General features: G+C 46.2%; 1 protein-coding gene across 5 annotated transcripts in view; it reads right to left on the reverse strand.

The window, feature by feature from the left end:
• Positions 1 to 22776, reverse strand: part of CEP192 (centrosomal protein 192) — a 2773731-nt gene that overhangs the window by 1927621 nt on the left and 823334 nt on the right. For all 5 annotated transcript variants that reach the window (XM_069620824.1, XM_069620822.1, XM_069620821.1 and 2 more), the window contains one exon: positions 758 to 822. In XM_069620824.1, the coding sequence (XP_069476925.1) occupies positions 758 to 822 (65 nt within the window). The remainder of the gene's footprint in view (positions 1 to 757; positions 823 to 22776) is intronic.

Below are 22776 nucleotides of genomic sequence, written 5' to 3' on the forward strand. Positions count from 1 at the left end.
ATCTTGGACTCCAATAAAAGACACGCTGGCCTCTAAAGATTACCCAACCTTTAGACTCTCAGCAAGGCTTGGATCACTTTTTACACGTATGCGACTGAATGTTCGCTCAACTGGCGACAAATCATGGGCCAAAAAGTCTAGACCGATGACTAACAAGTGCTGAGAAATTGGAGGAAGAGAAGATCTATCTCAGTTTTTACTGTGATGTACCAAATATTTGCCTTTAAGAAATACACTAATTGAGCGAGATCTCCTCAGAATGGGTATAAAAACAAGGGAAGCTCTAAAGACGATTTTATTAGCCCACAACGTCTCGCTTAGCTATGCTGTGGCTCATTTTGGTGGTGCTGTAATACACTTGAAATCCAGCTAGAGAATTGACGTGCAAAAATGGGCTAGTGGATTACATAACCACAGTGTATTTATAAAGTTCTATGAAGTTGTGTAACTGGATTAGAATGAATTCATAAATATTTTGCCATTATTAATTATAATGGCGCAAGCCGAATAAAAATGGTTTTAAGAGTTAAATCCTGAATACTCTGCATCGTCTAGGGCAAGGTGAATGGTTGGGGAACCCTGCTGCCTAGTTGTGGGTACATCTAACACCATGAATACACAGTAGATGAGAAATCCTCCAAAATTCTATATGTTTAAATAAAAGACACTAGGAGTCTGGAGGTTGTCTTCATACAAAAACACTGCAGTTTAGTACATGACTAACTGAATTTGAAAGAATGAATAGTAAAATGCTTACTTGCATAAACCGATGCTCTTTTTCGAATTCTTTTTGGTCATCTTCAATCATCTTTATAGCTGAAGCTATTTATAGAATTTAAAACAAAAAGGCAAAAGTTAGAATAGCAAACTCTTTCAATACAGCTAGCTTCAAAAGGTCACTGAAAGTTGCTCGTACGTCAAAACAAGTAGACAAAAATGAATGTCCATTTGGGACCTTGACAAGTCTCCATATATCAAACACGATAATGGATTATTTTGTCATGTTTAACATACTGATCATGATATGCAAATCACATCAAAGAATTGTGGCCTCCAAATGGATACTAAATCTAACTTTATCAATGTAGAGTTGTATTAGATTTTTCCAAATGCATAGCAAACAGTTGTGGATTTTCTTGTTATGAAGTATGAGGAATCAATGTAAAGGAAGCACCCAGAACACAGAGTGTCCATTTCTTTTATGAATACTCCATTTATTGTGCAGATACTTCAGTATTGATATTTACCCAAATATTAGAGGACCTGTGCAAGCCAATTTACTGAACATGGGTATCAAAGGAAGTCTCAAACATTAGTTAATAGGCCTTGTTCACCAGAAGTCAAAGTATCAACAGTTGCACTGGCTTTATATACAACCTTTCATGCAAGACAACTGTCACTTAACTTTACATTTAAAAAAAAAATTACCCCGATTACTAAAACAGTGCCAGCAAGAGAATAGAGGGATGCATCTCTGCACACAATCTTGGTGTTTGAGCATGATATAATTGTGATTAAAGCCATGATTTTTCTTTGAATTTGAGGCAAAAAGGTGCGTATTATGACTGTCAGGATGAATCCCTTGGAGATTGTGTTGATGTCCCAAGACCACTAACCCGATCTAAGCGTACTTACATTCCAAGTGTCTAAGTATAGCTGACCCTGATCAGAGGTTGCTCTATGCTTTAATCTGATCCCCTTCCTCTTATAACATGCTACTATTCTACCAGTTCTCAAAAATCACTCAATTCTTTCCGATCTCTTTTTCCACTTGTTCCTAAACTCCTCCCAACATTAAGTCTCTACCAAACTCTCAAAGAGGCTTAGTCTAGGTCGAGTAGCAAATATATGGCAGTAAATCTGTTACTTCCATGCATTTTGGTAGTATTTACCACAACTTTTACCGCACTGCCAAATTCTGAAAGGATAGATGAAGTGGGGGAGTCCTCAGGCTAAATGGTGGCAACTCCTCCATTTAACCATGAAAAACTGGAGACTAGAGACGCATAAATTACACAGAGTAAATCTGCAAATTCCCCTTGGAGTCCTATAAACTAAATAAATTGGAGGCAAATATGCCAGATTGAGTGGTGGAAACGGTATCAGAGTTTGGTGGTGATTCCTCTAGAATTCGCTACAAACTCCTAATGAGGTTCCTATTCACTTTCATCAGAGGAACCAGACTTCCAACCTGTTCACTACACTGAAAATTAAGAGGTCACTCATTTTCTTTGTTCCTCTTAACACTTTAAACAACCTACTATATTTTCTGGAACTAAGGTCTTTAATAAGGTGGATCGTCCCATTTGATTTCTTCTCTTGGTATCTATGTCATGGCTCTGCCTTGGTTTCTTTCCAAATCACTCCGTTTTGGATTGTGGCAGTTCCTGTACTCTAGCCATATGCTTTGGAGTGCCCAAGACTCAATTATTGAACCTCTACCCTATTCAATTCTTTCTTTTAGCGTAAATTGTAATTTCCAAGCTGAAGACTCAAATCGGTCCCTTTCCCACTCCTTCAATGCAGAACTACACAATGCTATGTGAATGTCTGTGTGCTATTAATTGATGAATGCTTGTTCACTCCCTCCACCATAAGTCATTCAAGATGAACACTGTATTCCCTGCTCTTTCCTTCCGCACATGACTACCGTTCTAATTTTCTTAGAATCTCATTGCCTTCTACCTCTTGTTCCACTGCTTTTCTGAGCTGTGACCTTTGTCATCTTCACACATTATCTTTTGCCTCTTAATATCTATTCTTCCCTTCCTTCGCCAGGCAATTTTTCCTCCCTTTAACAGGATAGTCTCCTTTTCTCTGGTCTACAAACTTTGCAACCCTCTCGCCTTCATTCTCTTTTGTTCTTTCCTGTAAACCTCACCAACCATGACTGACTTCTTTACGATCCACTCTGAACTACTTTGGGTAAACAGGAATGGTGCCGGAAAAACAATCTCACTCCCCTTCTGATCTCGCTGCTCTTCTCTTCATTGTTTTACTTGAATGTGTTTCATGGTAAACTTCTTCATTACCAATCCATTATTTCCACACTTTTCCCCATAATCCTGTCATTTATTTTCCCTTCTTGACACTCTTGTCTGCCCATTCTCCAGAAATTCTCTTCTGACTGCTGCAGATGGATTCTTACTTTACTTCTGAAATTGATATTTGTTTTTTCTTTTCTTCACGTCTCCTTTCCTCTTGCACCTTGCTTCCTCTTCGCTTTCTCCTTTCACTCTTCTGTTTGAAAATTCAGTATCGCTTCTGTTTCAACACACTAATCATACTACTGCTGTCTTAGGTCCTCATCATCAGCTCTTAATCCCTTGATATACCATTTCTTTCATCCTCATTTGACTTCTAACTTAAAAAATTCTTCTTTCCATCCTCCTTTAAAAACACACTAATATGCTTACTAATTGTAATCATAACATTGATCCCATTTTCCAAGCTATCAACTATTTTAAACCCTCCCCCCGCTCAAACAACTGAGCCTATACGGGCACTAGGGACTTCGATAAACCCAAGTTGGGGACCAGATGGTAAGCAGGGGCTGACATGGTGGGTTCAAGCAATGAAGAAAAGAAAGGTGGAGAAGATTTGTTTAGGCAATAAGCACAGATTGGGACAATACCAAGCAATCAATATCAGAGTCTCATTGTACCAGTCCTCGCGCAGTAGCTGTGAGATGCATTGACCCACTAGGCTCTGCCCCGTGACATCACTGTGCACTGCTTTCACCAGAACCAACAGAATGGCCGCTAAAAAGCCCTGTGCGCGCTAAAACCACTGAGAAGTGTGCAGTGAAATTGGAAAAGTTGGCTGCCAATCTACTTTGCCTGTGTCAGTGGTAGAACAGGAGACCACACTGCCAAAACCTGTCATTTGGGCTGCCCACAGAGGGAAAATAGAAACTACTGAAAGGCAGTGCTTAATTGCCAGGAAAACCAAAGGTACTCTAAAATCAGTTTTTCCTTGGCTGTTGAAATTGCAAAATGTTGGTTCCCAAACATCAGAAAAGATCCAACATCCTTGCTGGGTGTTAACCATCACCTTATTTAAAGAATCCACCTAAGCACACAATGTCAGGAGAAGCAGATTTCCTCATAAAATATCCACATTAAAAAATGTGCTTGCCTGGGAAAATCTGTCCGATATGGGCACAGTGGCGCTGGCCGCCTGTATCAAAGCTGTCATTAAAGTACACTGGCAGTTTAAACTTGTACATTAAAATCAAATTTCTGAAATGAAGTGACTTGCCATCAAAAGCGATATAGGTTGCCACTATTCAATTTCTATGTTGTAAAAAGACCGGAATTAGAGATCTGTGTGTCTATTTTTGAAAATGTAAGTTTATTTGATCAAAGATAAATTTAACAAAGTGTGTTAAAGTAACCTCTGATGCCAGCCACATAACTTCAAAGGCAAATTCCACAGCGTGCCCCAAACAAAGGGTGCCTTCCTTCTGCTCTCTGGCCCAGGAACTCAGTCGGATGCTAATGAAAGGGGAGGAGATTTTGGTCTGTTGCTCTGAGAAGAGACAAAAGGCTTCCTGGACTGAAAGGGTATGCAAATTCAAGTGTCAACAGAAACTACTGCCAGCAGAAAGAGGCCTGGATTGCTCTTGGCCCAGCAAAACTTTGGGGGCGGGCCAGACAGATGTGTGTATCCTTAACCTACAAGAAAGTATCTTTTTGAAAAAGACTCACGAAGAACTGTGCAAAATTGTAAAAATCTGTAAAATATAGTGTTAAAATGAAAATCCTGGTCACATTTTGAAACTACTCTGAACTCTGTGCTAGGTTCAGATACATGACTACAGAAATTGTGATTTTGTAGCAATTGTGACGATGCTAGAAATATGAAACTTCACAGGATTATGCCCAGATGTCATGTGCATATATGTAGAAAAATGTGGACAAATCTGACATTGGGTACCCAACCAAAAGTGCGAAAAACTGTCAAATCTGAACCGAAGCTCTCACTGAGATGGGACTCGGACGGATACTTGCTCCACTAAATCTGTGATGTAAATAGGTTATTGCTAGCAAGTTGGTAATATTGAAATATGCTTTATATGAAAAATAGATTTACTGTGCAGAAACAAAGGGGAGGTCCTCACTGGATTGTAAAATACAGCATCAGCATGACACCAGATTTTCTTCTCAAATCAGGAGAGAGGACAGACCCTAACCAATAGGATTCCTAGAGGGTGTGCCTAGTATAATTCAGCCTACCCACCCCTTTGGGAAATATATAAATAGAGAGCTTAGAACAGACAGAGATTCACCCATCAACTGATTGCTGGCGAAGCACTTTGCAAGAGAAATCCACATATCCAAGACTCCAGAACTTTGAAAGCAGAGAGGCCCAATTCCAAAGCTGAACCCTTCTCAGCTTGGCCTTTTAAAATCCTGAAACCATATTTTACCCCAGACCTCCAAGGGGCACACCAAAAAGAACAGCCTGGGTGTGCTGTTCCTGATTTCTTAATAAGAATTCCTGCTAGAATCCAGAGATCCAAACCAGTGGAGCAGAGCTGTAACCAGATAGCTGCAACCCAGAACCAACCCGTCAGATCCAGTCCAGAGGGCCGTGCAGTGTCCAGAGTGCAGTGCGGAGTGCAGAACCCGAGCGCCCTGAATCCAGTCCGTTGGGCTAGCAGAATTCCAGTCCAGAAATCTTTGACCAGATCCCAGACGGGTCCATTCCAAACAGGAGCAGTGAGTATCTATAGCATAGAATTGTCCCTAGCCAATATCTTATCCATAAGTAATCCCTATCCAAACCCATTCTACCATATCCAGAACTGCATTGTAGAACATCTTTTGTCTTTCCTGAATCTTTCTATCATCCCTATAGTCCTTTGATAATAGTAGTGTTAAAATCATCTTTGCACTAATATATTTGCTGAAGAAAGACAAGCGTCTCGGCAGGTAGAAGCCATCCGGAGACGTCGCTGGATTGGTGGCTCTGCTGTCGTGTAGCTTGTGGCTTCATAGACACCCTAGTGTAAAGAAAATCTTGCTTGTAATATTCAAAAGCTCATCTTTCTTTTGCAAATTTTGACTCTTTCTGAGAAAAACCGAACTACTAAAACCTTCATAACTTCCGTACCGTGCATACTAGAATTTAAGTGTCAAATTGAAGCTAACATCCTCAGCTAACATCCTCAGCTTTTCAACAAACCCAAAACCGCATTCCAACTCCTTGTAGTTTTTCCGCAATCGCCACAAATTTTTCGTCTGGCTCAATTTCATCATGTGTGAAACAGCTGTTCTTTGCATCCGACCTCTGAATTCAGTTTTCAACCTGCCAATTACTCAATGATCATTGCCAGTGTTTACCTAAAACTATACAAAGCAGCTCCCACTAGTTTTGAATCCAATTTAGTGAATTAAATCAATTTTTCAGTGTTTAACCATTTATTCAAAGCCACATTCAAAAGCATTTGACCCGTTTGCAATCATTCCTGTTTCTCTCTGAGTTTGCTGGGGGAAATTGGGATTAATACTGTATTTGTTGAGTTTGTATTCCTGAAACCTGTTTTCTCTCCTTCCATCTCTTTATCTTGCATATTAGGGGGATTGAGCAGTGTGCACGGGGAAAGAGGGACACTGCATTTGACTGAACCCACACAGTTTTATTCTATGCTGCATTATTTTTCCTATACATACTCCTTCTGATTAAAGAGATTGTTGATTGTAACATCAACCCCATTGGTGATCCTTGTAGAAATATTAAATAGTGTGATATATATATTGTGAAATCCATCAAATAAATCTTTTCACTTTGCAAAACAGCCTGCTTCCTGGTTCAGTGAGACCAGGGGGGATTCAAAGAGAGGGGCATGATATAAGGGTACATCATTCAGAAATAAAACCTTATAGACAAAAATATATAATTTAGGGTTTCAATTGTGCATCCCACTCTAGGCATTGACTTGGGTGAAGTGCTCGGTTGAAATCAGTTGGGTTGAAATCACTTACATAGCACCGTTGTCCAATCAAGCAAAAATGACCCCATTGTGTCGTGGGTCAGTGCTGATAACTTTTCACAGGTGAAAATCACTCACAATTTAGCAAGCCACTCTGCTTTGGAAAGCACCAAGTTATTTTGCATTTCTGGGCCAGGGCTGGTCTTCCTGCTCGCAACATGGCTTGGATCACCTTGGGTAGGGAGGTAGTCTGCCTCTGGGGTGGGAATACCGAAGAGACGTTCCAGGGGGAGCAACAGGACCTCAGACCAGTAGATCTGGACGGCTGGGCACTCCCAACACAGGTGGAACCAGATTCCTCGACAGCCACATTCCCCAAGGCAGAGGGGGGATCTGGCTGGAAACATTTTAGCAAGTCACTCCGGTGGGAAGTGCTATGCATGGAGGACCTTGAAATTTTGCTCCATTGGCGAGGTATACAGGGAGCCCGAAAAAAGACCCAACACACCCCCAACATTCTCTAACCAAAACTTCCTAAAGCCCCGTCTACCCTCCAGATCTGCTGCGATCAAGGTCTTGTAAATTCTGGACAACGACCCCCTCCTCGAGGGGGGGACTCCACGTTTATTTTTTCAAATGACTTAAGGGGACGGGCAAGGGATTCCACCCACCGGAGATTAGCCAGGATCCCCTTGACAAGGAGATACTCAAATAAGGATATTGGGTTATCCCCCATGGCTTCTGCTAGTTTGTCGTAGTCGACAAAGGCACTCTGCTGGAAGAACTGGGTGGCCCGCTCCACCCCCATATCCGACCAACTAACATGAGGGCCGAGTGGTCCTGATAGATCGTGACATTTGTGCCGTCCCAGTCGACAGGACCCTTCTTCCATGCCAGCTCCAGAATCTTACTCTTTTCTGTGTAGTAGTGAAATTTCACGAGCATCGATCTGGGACCCATAGAGGAGGCCCCCGCTCTGAGCCCCGTCAATGGTTGGCTCGCTGGTGTTGCCCTCGAACAATTTACTTGTCACTGCATTCACAATACTTATGTCGGCCTGGGTTTCCCCCTCTCTGTCAGGGACTCCCAGGAACCTCAGGTTACTCCGGCGCTCCCTGTTCTCAAAGTCGTTGAGCTTAAGGATAGCCTTCTCCTCCCTCCTTCCCAGCTCTGACAGGTGCATGTCAATTAGGGTCTCGATAGGTCGATCGAGGTTTGGTTGGCTTCAAGGGCTTGGACTGGGTCTCCACGGAGTCCACTTTTTTGCCCAAAGAATCCAGACTTTTGCTGATACCTGCCCTGAATCCATGGATCTCCTCCAACAGGGCAGTCATGTTCCTGCTCATCACTTGGGCATCAATATTCTCTGGCTGTCCAGTGAATGGTGACCGCTTCCAGTGTCAAAGATGAGGGGTGGCAAAACATTAGTAGGGATTTCGCACAATCCATCAGGGGACGTCTCCTGAGCCGGCCCAATCAAGCCATGTGTAGATTACCAACCGGGGGGGGGGGTTCAAAGAAGAACCCCACCAGGGCTTAGAAATGAGAATGGGGGACTCAACCGGGGGTTGTGTACCCAAGGCAGTGACGAGGCTTGTGAGCCTTGTCTGGTGGCCAACCTTTTGGGTTCAATCAATAAATTGTATAAGGGGAAGGCCACTTAGTGAGTCAATCTCTCACTCTTCTTCCGGGTCAGGCAGAGATCACACCAGCCCGGGCACAGAAGGGGGTAGATCAATTGATAGCTCAGAATGTGGACTTAGGGCAGGGGCTTCTTAAGGATTCGCCGGGGCGGTTTTTCAGGGTACTCCAGCTTATAGATCAGGGCCTTGGATGCCTGCAACGGCAGCACTCGTCTTGGGGCTCCCCAGAAACTGGTTGGGTGGGGGGGGGCCCTTCCTTTATTTATTGCCAGTGTCGACAGACCGCAGGCTGCTTAGGTTTCCCAGTGGTGGCTTGTTAGATGCGCAGCGAGGTCTGCCGTTATTACTAGCGGTGCATGTCTCTCGTCAAGGAGCGAAGTATACACCGGGCTGGTTGTGAGGGAGCATTATAGGGGGGCGGACCACTAGTATCCAGCAGGTGACTCATACTGCCATAATGTTCTGTGCCACTGGATTATTTTTTTAAACTCGACCCCTCACATCCTGCGGGGATCTAAAGACACCAACCACTCAGGTCCCCCGTGCTCCCAGAAGACCACCTCTGGTCAGGACACCCAAGTCATTTCTTCTATGGTATCTTCAGTACAAGGCCTCCAACTTGCGCTTACAGCAGAGCCACTGGGTGGAGTGAATTTGTAAAGTTGATTCTGTGTCCCCACTGCTGTGGCTCCCACACTGCTATGGGCAATTTGGTCCGGGTTGGAAATGAGCTGCGTTTTCCCTTGAACGTGGACTAATCTCGGGCCTCCCTTGGTTCAAAATGGCGGCAAGACCCCTCAGTCACTTATTCCGTGTCAAGCAAAATCGTTAGCAAGGAAAGCGAATCCTGTCCCTCCAATGTCAACGTTCTTATAGGCGCAGCAACGTTGCTCAGTGGGAGGTGCTATAGCCACACTAAGCTCCGCTGGCGAGGGGGGGTTGATCCTTGTGCCCAAATCCTTTTGTGTCCCCCGATAGGGACAGGAACCCTTCTTGGGAGGCAACTGGAACCGCAGGTCCGGCAGGGCTGTGGCATCTTTACTCCTTGTTAGGGAGAATTCTCATTTATGGCTAATTTCCCTCACATATTGAGTCCCCCAGCAGCTTTGCTGGACTCTGGAGTTTATTTTTTTCCACTTAGTAAGAGTGAGAGCTTTTCCCCCACTCTTACCTGTGTTTTGCTATGTGTTTCCATCTGTTTTTGTGATTGTGGACTCTGAAGTACACCACTTCAGTAGCCCCCTTCTTTGTGTCAGAGCACCTTCAGTGCCATGAGACCGGGTTGTCTGAGACTTCCCTCGACTCCATTTCTGAGGCGACTACTGTCCCCCAGAAAAGGGTAACGTTACCATTAACTTTAGTCAATCTACCACAGATCCAGTACACCCCATCTTCCATGGAGTACTGGAAAGGGTTAACTCGTGTGTGGGAGCGAGGGGCCAATGGGCCTCTCTACCATCACTTCTCAGTACAAAACTTGGACCAAGTGCCTCTAGTGGTGGGTACGCCCGTCGCCCTTATGCAATGTTAACTTTGGGTTACATTTGCGTAGATGGGACCACCAAGCAGGACACAGGGCATCCATTTTTTGTACCCCCTTTCGACTCCATCTTGGTAACCAGGTCTCACTGCGATAGTACAAAATGCATCTCTCCCTTGTGCCCGCCGCAGTAGCTCGGAGCACATGGCCGCCACCCCCGTCCCCACTGCACTGGAAATCTCTGCAGCTCCATTCTCACGCTGAAGCCGGAGCTGCTTGCAACAAATAATAAATGTAACGCACCCCATTTCCTCTGAGATCTGTAACGCTCACCTGATTCCCGTAGAGGCGCCGGTCTTGACTGGGCGTATACCGTATCTGCAAAGGTGATGTGTAACACACGGCTGGCTCTTTGGGCTGGACCTCTGTGCACTGTATGTCTGACTTGAAGGGTAAGATGTCTGCAGATAGAAAATATGGGATTAAGGAACTGGGTTATTGAATGTCTCTCTCTTCTTCCCTTTCTCTTCTCCTGTAGAACCCCAAAGGTTAACGCTCTCACCTTAGGTAAGTGAACGCCGTGCTCTCCATCTGCCTCGGGGCAGGGTGCTGTAACCAGTTTCTTCACTGGATAAGGGGAGCAGGCCTCTTGACTTCAGAGGACTGCTGTCCGTCGTTTACTGCACGAACGGTAAGTTTCGAGTAATTCTAATGTCTTTAAAGTCTTTAGTAATGATGTTTCTTGTTTTGCAGGGTTCCGGCGATGGCGGATGACGGGCTGAAGTGAGTTGAAGATGGAGCCCGTGTGATGAATAGAAGCGCCTGGAAGCACGTAAGTAAGCGCTTGTTGCCTGCTTCACGATGCGCTCTGTCTTTTTATTTTGCAGGTACAAGTTCGGAGCGGCTGCAGGGTGCCGGAATACCCACTGGGTTAGATGTGGAAAGGAGTAATGGCACGTGAGTATTAAAGTTCCCCAATGTCTTTAAACGCACCTTGTTTTGTCTTTCCGATGCGGGATGCAGCGCCGAAGGCCTCCGGAGCGCACGAAGAGTAGGTAAGCCTTTGTCTTTCAGATGCCGGAATGCAGCGCGAGGCGTTGGTGACAGCCGATGGACCAGGTAAGTGAAGAGCTGTCACTGAAGACCGTAATGCTAACCTGTTCTTTCTTTTCTTTATAGGTGTTGCTGAAGACTGGATTCAGGATGGTAAGCCTTTTTCCTTAGGCCCAGGATCAGATGCAGAAGACACTATGAGCGTTCTGCTGCAGAGGATGCAGAATAACGCAAAGCAAGATTCATCCATCGGGTGTGGTTTAAATAGCCTCCTGTAGTGCTTAGGTGTCTCCTTCCACAGCCACGCCTAGGTAAGAAAAGAGTTCCTGCTTTCCAGAAGAGTTCCAGTGTTCTGAATCTAGGGAGTGGCTCCTGCCCCACCCAACAGGAAAAGTAGTTCCAAACAGAAGAGGATCAGAGGCTCAACTGGCAGGCAAGTAAGCAGCATGGTCTGCTGCAGGTAAGTCCACCCAAGCATTATGAGCCCGGCGCTTCCAGCGCTGGGACTGGGCATATTTATGAGCCTGGTGCCACTGGCGCCAGGACTGGGTCCAAAAGGTCCCAATTGGGACTGGTTGGCACTCGGAACCTGGGTTATGGATCTGCTTCCAAGGGAGTTGGGAAAACCCTGACCTTTTGGAAGCAGAGATCATGACAGATCACTGTCCTGCATGTGAACCAGTAGGTAAATAGATAGAAATCAGGGTGAGAGATCCGAAAACAGCTGTCAAGTTTTTGAAGCTATTTTATTTTACCTTCAAAAAGATTTTGCACAGATTAGTATTTTTAAACATTTACAAAACTTTCGATAAGCACGAAAGGTTAGGTGGACAGATATTTCTTTTTTTGCGAAATACAAGTGAGTATCGTCCTCATTTCTTGCGGAGGAACAATTTTCACAGTGATGCACGAGTATACAGTACAGGTAGGTGATGACAGAGGGTGTCAACAGTGTGCGGCCCAGGACTGTGATAGGTCCGGGGGTACTAGAACAACAATAGTGAACACAACACTATTCTACAAACACATATACACAGGGGTTGTGCCACAGAAAATCGACACAACGGTGTTTCGGCCAAGCTGGGCTGGGATTAAGCCCGAGGTTGTGGTGGCCTTCATCAGGATGGTCTCTTAATAAAGGTACTGTCCGTAAAGGAAATCTGTGGGGGAAGGGGAGAGCTGTCAGGATCTCGGGTAGTTGAAGTTTCATTTACGTATTAATAAATAATGGCTGATTAGTGCCTAAAAATACACTAGAAGTGTATTACCATTGAACAGCTTACCATCTGCTGTGGTGCAGCGGGGACGCTGTGCTGGAGTCCTGTTATGGTTGCCAGACTCTTGGGGACATGAGAAGACTCGTGTGAATCGGGTCACTCAGGCTATTTATTAATGCCTATGGTCTCTGGGAGCTGTAGAAACAAAGATAAGTATACCGTTATCCCCACAAGTGGGGGAGACCGTGTATTTCAAGCAAAACACAAGGCCCATGTACATCCAGCATGGGATGTGTTGGAGTGGTGAGTATTGGACCCGGAATGAAGGACACCGGTGGTGTGGGTATCTAGTGAGAGTGGTGTTTGTCAACAAAGCCATCAGGTAACAGCTATCAATTTAGTATCCTGTTGGTGGCAGGAATTAAGTTTAAACGCCACGGTGAACTATAGGCTGTAAAACGCAGTTTACTGTGATTAAAAGTGATACGAGCATGCAAGAGGAGATTGCAATCCGATTTTGTGGTGGGTGCAAAGTCCAGAGTACTTATGCGGAATCAGGGTGGAAGCTGGTGCCATCATCGTGTTTTTAGGCATATGACGTTTTCCAATCTTTTTACAAGAATGGTGCTGCCGTGCGCGTTTCAAAGATGTCTAAAAAAGGACTAAAAACTTCAACAGTGCACGGGTTTAGACTGTAAAAGGACAGTGCGTCAAGTGGGAAATGCTGGAGGTACCTAGGCTGTCTGTTCCGAACTGTCTAAAAGAGAGAAAGAGCATAATTAGGTAAAGTGACTTACCGAAGCCTGTTGTGGCAGTGTCTGTGCTCCTCGCGGTAATGGATGCTACCGAGGAGTGCAGATACCATAGGTTAAGAGCTCAGCCCAGCCGGGCTGGCCAACCAATGGGGTGCCCAATGGAGAGTGCGGTAGGGTAAAGATAGGATTGAGTGACGGCCGTGGTTATTGGTGTTCAACAATCGGCCAATGGTAAGGAGGCATGACATGCAACAGATAAAACCTGTATGTGTGAGCTCTCAAGGAGGCACGGAAGGCTTCTATCATGGATGACTTAAAATAAGGGCTGGACTATTATGGACATGGTACACCGGGAGTGCGGCGGGGAGTAAACTGCTGCAGATTACTGGATCCTGTGAAATGTTGATGGCTTGAGAGGAAAACAAACGTGAGAGACATGTTTGAGATTAGCATGGTGTCATATAAAGTCCTGAATGTGCACAAAACTGTCCTAGGGAGGTAGACACAGTGTATGTATGATGATGGCTCGATATACATAACTCAGTACTGTGGTCCTGGTGACCCTGTCAGACAGATTGTGTGGAGAAATCCATATTTACGCTAAACAGTATAAGCTGTATAGTTTCTTGTGTGATTAATGAAAAACATCCGAAATTGGAAAAACATACAATGCTTTATATACACGGTTGTTCAATGGCATATATGTTGATGGTTAAAAGTTGCAAGAAAAACATGCAAACATACAGTGTCAGAAAGGGGACAAGCAGGATGTAGATCAGAGCTCGGAAAGGACCTGTACTAGACAAATGCCAGTGGAATCTACGGGGGTCACTCAGTCCCAGAAGTGTTTCCACTCTACGGTGATATTAAGTCCAGTTCTTACTGTGTCCAGTCTGTGGACCCATTTCTGTTCGAGCCTTGTGAGCGCTAGATTGATATCACCTCCTCTTCTTTGCTGTTGTAGTTGTTGTAAAATGGTCCAGGTAAGTTGCTCATTGGTGTGGCCTTTTTTGCTGTAATGCTCCACTAGTGGTTTATCCTGTATGGAGTTCTTGATGCACGATCGATGCTCACTGATCCTTTGTTTAATGGGTCTGGTTGTTTTCCCAATGTAAATGAGCTTGCATGGACACTTTATCACATAGATTACGTTTTTGCTCTCGCAGTTCGTATGGCTTTGCATTGTCCAGATGAAATTTTTGTGCGTGAATGTCTTGCTGGTCTTGGTGTAGCGACATGCGACGCACTTTCCACATGAGTAATGTCCTACTATGGGCGGTAGGCCCCATAGTTTGTCTTGTTCTTTTTCAGGTTCGAGAAAAGTATGTACCAGCATATCTCTAAGGTTCCTGTTCTTTTTAAAGGCAAATAAAAAAACAAAGGCACCCTGGACAAAAAACCTTTATCAGGTGCTGCGTACACAAAGAAATTGTCCGTACGGTAGGTTGTATTCGAGTCCTTGTCTCCAATTAATTTCCTGGACCTCCACATCTACCGGTCTGGAGACTCTGTGAAAACAGAACTATACAGGAAACCTACTGATAGGAACAGCCAACTCCATTTCACCAGTTTCCATCCACAAGGACTGAAATACAACCTACCGTACGGACAATTTCTTCGTGTAGGCAGGAACTGTACGGAAAAAGACATTCGAACATCATGCCCAACAACTCCAAAAACGCCTAAGCGAAAGAGGCTATCCCAAAAAATCCATCAAAATGGCCCGCAAAAGGGCTGCTAACACCGACCGCACTATCTGTCTGACAACCAGCACCAAGGAACCCATAGACCCGACGGTCTGTGTCACCACGTTTAACCCTATCAGCAACTTGTTAAAAACCACCATAAACAAGCATTGACACCTGATAAAAAACAAAGGCACCCTGGACAAAAAACCTTTATTTGCCTTTAAAAAGAACAGGAACCTTAGAGATATGCTGGTACATACTTTTCTCGAACCGGAAAAACAACAAGACACACTGTAGTCTTAATTGTGTGTAGTGGTCCCTAAGTGCACTGCACATGATTCTGCCTAACACTCCTTCCTTGCCACTCACGAGACGTGGGATCCCACGTTGCCCAAGTAATGCCTCTGCGCCCCCCCCCCCGGAGCCGGTACACCCGTTGCGGTGAGAGAGACTGTTGCGCACACTACGTACAGATCGTCCACCAGAGGCTGACAATACTAGCCCTCCTAACTCATCAACTGGCCTGTGGCTCCTGCAAGCCCGACCCCAGCACCAGTCTCACCCCCGTCTCCAAATCACTCTGCTCCTGAAGCCAGCCGCTCACAGGTGCGGGGGTGTTACTCCCCCGGATCTCCTTTCCGCCCTGCAGCCACTGCCTCGGGCTCAGGGTTGGCGTATCGGCTTGCTCTGGACTGAGGGGCTTCTCCCCTCTGCACCCCCGATTTCGCGGACCACACATCTGTACGCCGAAGCTGCACCAAGGCGCAGCTGCTCAGAGGCTGACCGGCCTCACAGGGGGCGCTAGATGGACAGCCTACATAGCGAGTGTCCCCTCTGGCCACCCCCTTCCAGGGGTTGGGCTAGTCTCTACTCTTCTTCCTCCGTCTAGGCAGAAGAGGCGTCCCCCTGGACCAGGCTTCCAGTATAGTTCCCGGGGGACGCTTATAAGGCGGGAGCTGCGGGCAATCAGTCTCTTTGCCCAGCAGCTCCTGTCTAGTAAAGAGGAGATCCTGAGTTCGAATCTCAGCAGTGCCTGCTTCTTAACAGGAAAGGATGCACAGTGAAGGGAAGGGCTGGGCTAAGAAAGTTCTGAAGGGCAAACAGCCACCGCCCCCCCCCAGCCCTCGGTGGTAGATGTCCACATCTGCCCACCCCCTGTCAAGGTGTCCCCCCCCCCCCCTTCTCACCCAAGTCCAATCTTTGCTGGATTTAATGGTCGATGCCTTCTTGCGGACGGATCAGGTCTTGAATAAGGCTGCATGAGTATCTTCCGACTCCAGCGTGCGTTCAAAGTTCCGGGATGCAACGATCCAGGAATCCGGGAAAGTAAGAGGGTGTACTACACAGCACACGAGTCCAGGAAGTAGAAGGAAAGGAGAGGGACTAGGAATGGAGTTTAGAAGAGACAGAGTCAGGGAAAACAATACCGCGAGCTACGGAGCACACGTCTGGTCGCTACTTCGCAATAGCATTGAGACGCGCGGAGCCGTGGGGGGCGTGGTCTATTAATAGAACACGCTACGTCCAACGTGTGGAGCGAGGAAGGTGTTTCAAGCTGGACGGCCATGTTGGGAGTACCAGGGAGTGTAAGCCCCGCTGAGACAAGGACCAGGAAGTCCAAAAGGGGCGTGTTCTGTAGGTCATGACAGCATGCCTCCTCCGAAGACCCGTTCCTCCAGGTTTGCCTGGGTGTATGAGGTGACATTTTCTGAGCAGTCGAGGGGTCTTGAGATTAGAAAGTGGTTCCCAAGTTCTTTCACTAGGAGGATATCCCTTCCATTCAACCAGGTATTGAAGCTGACCCAGTTTATACCTGGAGTCGCATATCCGGGACACTTCATATTCCAGTTGGTTGTCGACCAGTAGAGGAGGGGGTCTGCAGGATTTCCGGGAGGATTTGAAGTAGGGATTTAATAAGGACGTGTGAAAAACTGGGTGAATTATCTTCAAGGAGTCTGGTAGTTTGATCCGGTATGAGACTGGATTTATAATTTCCTTGATGGGAAATGGACCATAGTACCGAGGGGCCAATTTGTTTGGCCGTAGATATCGGGGTAGTAATTTCAAGGACAACCAGACTTGATCACCAATTGCATAAGAAGGCCCTGGTCTTCTTTTGGAATCCGCATTCTTCTTAGTCTGTGTTCTGGCCTTCTCTAAGTTTTCTTTGGCCTCCTGGTGTACGTTGATGATGGTTTCAATCCAGGAGTCGACAGCAGGTACCGGTGTGGGATGAGGGAGAACAGAGGGTAGAGCTGATGGATGGAACCCTTGGCTACAATAAAAGGGACTGGTCTTAAGTGCTGAATGATCAGAATTGTGGTAGGCAAATTCAGCCACGGGTATCGGGAGCGACCAGTCATCCTGAACCTTGGTGGCGAAACATCGAAGATACTGTTCCAGGGTCTGGTTAGCACGTTCTGTGGCCCCGTCGGTTTGGGGATGATAACCTGATGAGGGCGCGTTGGATTCCCAAAATGCGACAAAGAGGTTTCCAGAATTGTAAGACATATTGAGGTCCTCGATCAGATATGATCTTGGAAGTAAGTCCATGCAGACGGAATATGTGTTCCAGAAAGATTCCAGTAAGTTCGGACAAGGATCGTAACTTACACAGAGGTGTAAAATGAGCCATATGAGTGAACAAACCAATAGTAACCATGATGGTCGTGTATCCTCGGGAAGGTGGTAATTCCACAATGAAGTTTGTAGCAATGAATTCCCATGGCCTTGTTGGCAGTGTAGGTTGCAGCAGAAGACCCGCCGGTCTCTTGTTATGTTTATTTTGACTACAGATAGCACAAACTTGGATGTACTGATGTACGTTGGTCTACATTCCAGGCCACAAAAACTGTCTTTGTATGAGGCAGAGGGTGTTGGTTATACCACGATGTCCAGAGTGAAGGGTATCATGACAGAGGGTTATTATTCTTTGTTGTAATTTCTGTGTGGGAATGACCAGTGCATTGTCCTTAAATAAATATCCTTCGTTGACTCTTAGATTCCATTGATTCTTCCTTGAAATATCCTTCCACAGATCAGAGGATTGGGTTTGCACTCTAATTTCTTCCAGGAGATTGACTGCTTGAGCTACAAAGATCGTGTGGGGAAACATCTTAGGGTAGGCCCTATCTTCAGTAGTTTTATAGTCAGGACGTCGAGATAAGGCGTCAGCAATCAAGTTTTTTGATTCAAGAACATGAGTGATGTGGAACTGGTACTGGGCAAAGTAGTATGCCCAACGCACCAGACGACCGTTCCTACACTCCAATGACTGTAGAATTTGAAGATTCCGATGGTCCGTGCGGACCTGAACTGGATGTCTAGCACCCAGAAGTAGATGTTGCCATTCAGTGAAGGCTTGGCGGATGGCTAACAGTTCCCTTTCCAGGACGGAGTAGTGTGTCTCACCGGAAGTCAGGGTTCATGAAAGGTAAGCAATGAGGTGTTCCAGTTTATCCGCAAATTCCCGCTTCAAAACCGCTCCTATGGCGTAGTTGGAGGCATCCGTTTCCACTAGGAATGGTTGATTTATGTCGGGTTGGGCTAAGATGGGGGCTTGCGTGAACTCTGCCTTTAAACGTTGGAATGCCTCATCTTGCGGTGTAGACCAGATAAAGGGGGGTGTCTTTCTTCAAGAGTGCAACGATCGGCTGAACGATCTCGGAAAAGGTGGTTATGGATTTCCGGTAGAAATTGGCAAGCCCCAGGAAAGATTGAACTTGTTTCACAGACGTGGGAGGGGCCCATGCCAGTATGGCCTTTACCTTTGAAGGATCCATACCAATTCCTTCTGGGCTAAGGATGAATGCTAGGTAGTGAACAGAAGTAACGTGAAACAAGCATTTTTCGGGTTTGGCTAAAAGTTTGTGTTCACAGAGTCGTTGCAATACTGCCTTTACATGTTCTTCATGCTTTAGAAGATCCTTGGAACAGATCAATATGTCGTCCAGATAGACAATGACGAAGAGGAATAACATGTCTGAGAACACCCTATCCATGAAACGTTAACTGCGGGGGCATTAGCTAGTCCAAAGGGCATGACTAGCTATTCATAGTGACCAAAGGGTGTTCTAAAAGCTGTTTTCCATTCCCGGACATGGATCAAATGGTAGGCACCCCGGAGATCCAACTTCGTGAATATTACGGCGCCTCTCACAGCTTCCAGGATATCGGAGATCAAGGGCAATGGGTAGCGGTCTTTGGGGGTGCATTGATTTAATCCACGATAGTGAAGGCAAGGTCTGAGTTCCTTGGTGTCCTTCTTGGGAACAAAGAACAACTAAGCACCCGCTGGAGATTTGGAAGGTCTTATGGTGCCATTTTCGAGGTTGGTATCCAGGTATTCTCGGAGGGCCTTCTTTTCAGGTTCGGAAAGGATGAACATTCTGCAGAAGGGAATCACTGCTGAGGGATCTGTATCTATGGCGCAGTCTTCAGGTCTGTGAGGGGGTAAGGCCTGGACTATGGCAGTTGAAAAGACATCAGCATATCCTTGATAGGCCTCAGGGACTTGTATGATATTGGAAACCATGAGTGGTGTTTGCTGGTCTCTTGGTGGTTCTTTAGGGGGTGTGAAGGAGGGATCCAGGATAGACAGTGAGACATACAAAACTCTGAGCCTAGGAATAGTGATCCTGCTGTCCAGTTGATATACGAATTGTGCTTCTGTAACCAGGGTATACCCAATGCCATGGGGTAATGAGCTGACTTAATGATGTCGAATCTGATCCGCTCTTGGTGATTTTTATAGAAAGCTGGATCTCTTTAGTCTGCAGGCTTATGGGTTCTGAAGTGAGGGGTCTTCCGTCGATTGCTTCCACCGGCTGCATGGTGCTTCGTGTCTCGTATGGAATCATAACGACTAACAACCCAATCTTGATCAATGAAAATTCCCATAGCTCCGCAGTCTACCAAGGCCAAGATGGAATAGGTCTTATTCTTCGAGGGCGGTAGGAAGGCCTGCAGTATCACCAAATTGTTTCGTCCAGGAGAGTTCAAGGATGGAATTGATGTGGAGCAAACATCTCTCTCCCGAAGCTCTGCTCCATCTTGGATCGGGAGCTGGCGTTTCCCGAACGCCAAGGAGGGGCTAGAGGACACTCCCTAACCAAGTGTTTATCTGAGGCACAATACATGCACAACCCTGTATGAATCCTTCTCATCCTTTTTCGTGGGGATATAGGTCCACGGAAGGCTCCTATTTGCATGGGTTCTGGTTCAGTGACTGAGCCTGGGTTTGTGTCCGTCTTGGTGGTACTCTCAAAGGACACTTTCGGAGGATTTCCTCTGGATTTCTTCTTCTCTGCCTTCCTTTCCTGGATTCGAAAGTCTATTTGCAAGGCAAGGTCCATTAGTGCCTGGAATGAGTTTGGGCGAGCTACTCGGGCCAACTCATCCTGAATCTCCTCATTCAGTCCTCTCCTGAAAAGGTTCAAACTCGCCTCAGGGAACCAATCAGCTTGCTTGGCTAATTGCTTGAATCGGGTTACAAAGGTGAGCATATCCTGGGATCCCTGCTGGAAGTCTAACAGGCGTTCCTGGGCACTATAGACCTGCTCTGGGCGATCAAACATGGTTTTAATGGCCTGTATGAACCCATCATAGTAATCTAGGAGGGCATCGCCGGAATTAACGAGGGGTGCAGCCCAGGTTAATGCATTTCCTGAAAGGTGAGAAGTTATGAAACCCACTTTAGCTCTGGGAGTCGAAAAGTAGTAGGGTTTAAAGGTAAAGTGGACCAAACATGAATCCAGGAATCCACGAAGGGTTTTTGCCAACCCATTGTAATTGTCAACGATGCCGCCCAGCAACACACTTTCTTTTTTGGCAGAATCACAGGATAGAACCAATTGCTTAAGAGCGGCGTTTTCCGCCTTGAGATTCTGTACCTCGGTTGATAGTTCTTGCATGCCACGCATCAGGTCCTGAACGGCCGCTTCTATGTCCATATCGAGTTCGGTCGGGTGGCGTCTCAAACGGTCAAGGAGTCCCCCCCCCCTTCTCACCTGAGTCCGATCTTTGCTGGAATTCTTGGTTGATGTCTTCTTGCGGACGGATCGGGTCTTGAATAAGGCTGCACAAGTCTCTTCCGACTCCAGCGTGCGTTCAAAGTTCCGGGATGCAACGATCCAGGAATCCGGGAAAGTAAGAGGGTGTACTACACAGCACACAAGTCCAGGAAGTAGAAGGAAAGGAGAGGGACTAGGAATGGAGTTTAGAAGGGACAGAGTCAGGGAAAACAATACTGCGAGCTACGGAGCACACGTCTAGTCGCTAATTAGCAATAGCATTGAGACACGCAGAGCCGCGGGGGGGGCGTGGTCTATTAATAGAACACGCTACGTCCAACGTGTGGAGCGAGGAATGTGTTTCACGCTGGACGGCTATGTTGGGAGTACCAGGGAGTGTAAGCCCCGCTGAGACAAGGACCAGGAAGTCCAAAAGGGGCACGTTCTTTAGGTCATGACACCCCCTCTGGCAGACACCCCTCCCCCGAGTACGATTATCCTGAAGCCCTTATCCGCGAAGAGGAAGCGTCAGCAAAAGGGTAAGAGAATGACAGAGGTGGTGCCACCACAAGTTCCCAACGAGCTGGTTTAAGTGGGGCCTGGGGCTACAGCCCATTACTATGCCTGGTGCAACAGGAGTTCACTACATTCAAACTGTGCCCATAGTACCAGCCCCGTTACAAGTGTCAATTGCTAATCCAACCGTGGTGTCCCCCGGAGGGGGCATAATGGGTAACGAAAGGTTTGGCATAATGTTAGAGGAAATGTTGTTGATGATCAGGGGGGTGGGGCTCTATCCTCAGGGGTGGTCATCCAGCCGGTGGCAAGGAGTGTTCGGGAGGCTCCCAGTTTAAACACTCTTAGCAATAATCTACACTCCACGCCCGCTCCCACGCCCCCTGCCCCACAACTGGTGCCAAGCAGCACCTCAGAAGCTGCCCTTGCCTTACCCACATCGGCTTCAGGAACAGATCAGCCAGTGACGGTTGCCCCCTTGTTATCTGGCAGGTCATCTTTGGCCTGGCACATCCCCCGGTATATGAAAGAGCAGGTATGGGCTGTTAGGCAGAATCCAGGGCAGTTCCCTTAGGGAGCACTACCCCAGATTAGGACTACAGCTGAGAGCAATAAATCTCCTTTGGTATCAGTCTGTACCACAAAGATTTAGTTGGTAGCTGTGGCTGAGCAGTCAGACTCATCTCAAGAGGGAGATGAGCAGTATTCACGGTTGACACAATAGGTAGAACAGTACTATGGAGCAAGAAAACACTGACCAAAGTTTTGTATTAAAAAGAGAATATATATTTATTTTATACACTTCTAAGTCAACACATAGATCACAGTTAATAAAGTAAGTTTAGTCAAAAGAAAAGCATATACAACTCCCTATTCAATTGTAGACAAGTTTGCGGTATAGTGAAAACTAAGCAAAACGGGACAGTGAAAACCTACTACAAATGGCACTCTACCAATTCAACAAAAGGGAGGGAAAGTACAAGTTAAACCGAAATATCTTCAGACACCCCCTAGCAACTCTTCCCTGAAGTTTTGTGAACAAGTAATGCACAGTAACACTTTAACCAAAAGACAAGTGAATGAAAACTGAGGCACTCCACAAGTTAAAACAGTAGAAAGGAAGATGGGTTTAGAAGATTTAGGTGCATCAACACATTTCTCATTGAAAACTAATCTAGTGAGAGCAGATCTAACAAATCAGCCAGAGTCAATAGGCCTGAGCCCGAGTCCGTGGTACAGGACCAAGAGCTTAGGAGCAAAAATGTTCTTGTAGCTGCAGTCAAGTCTTTAGTAGAAAACTTTTGAAGAGGTAGAGGCAAGGCGAAAGACAATGTTAAGAGAGAGGGCGGCCGACCCCACAAGTAGTTAAAGGATTTTAAACACCTTTAGGGCTACCACGGAGAAAGGGCGGCCTGGCGGAACAATGTACCTTAAACGTGGAGAAGTGGCTCCTGCGGTGGCGGTTGTTCCTGGTAG

This window comes from Ambystoma mexicanum, chromosome 5q (assembly GCF_040938575.1).
Source record: "Ambystoma mexicanum isolate Mex_15411 chromosome 5q, UKY_AmexF1_1, whole genome shotgun sequence".
NCBI lineage: Eukaryota > Metazoa > Chordata > Amphibia > Caudata > Ambystomatidae > Ambystoma > Ambystoma mexicanum.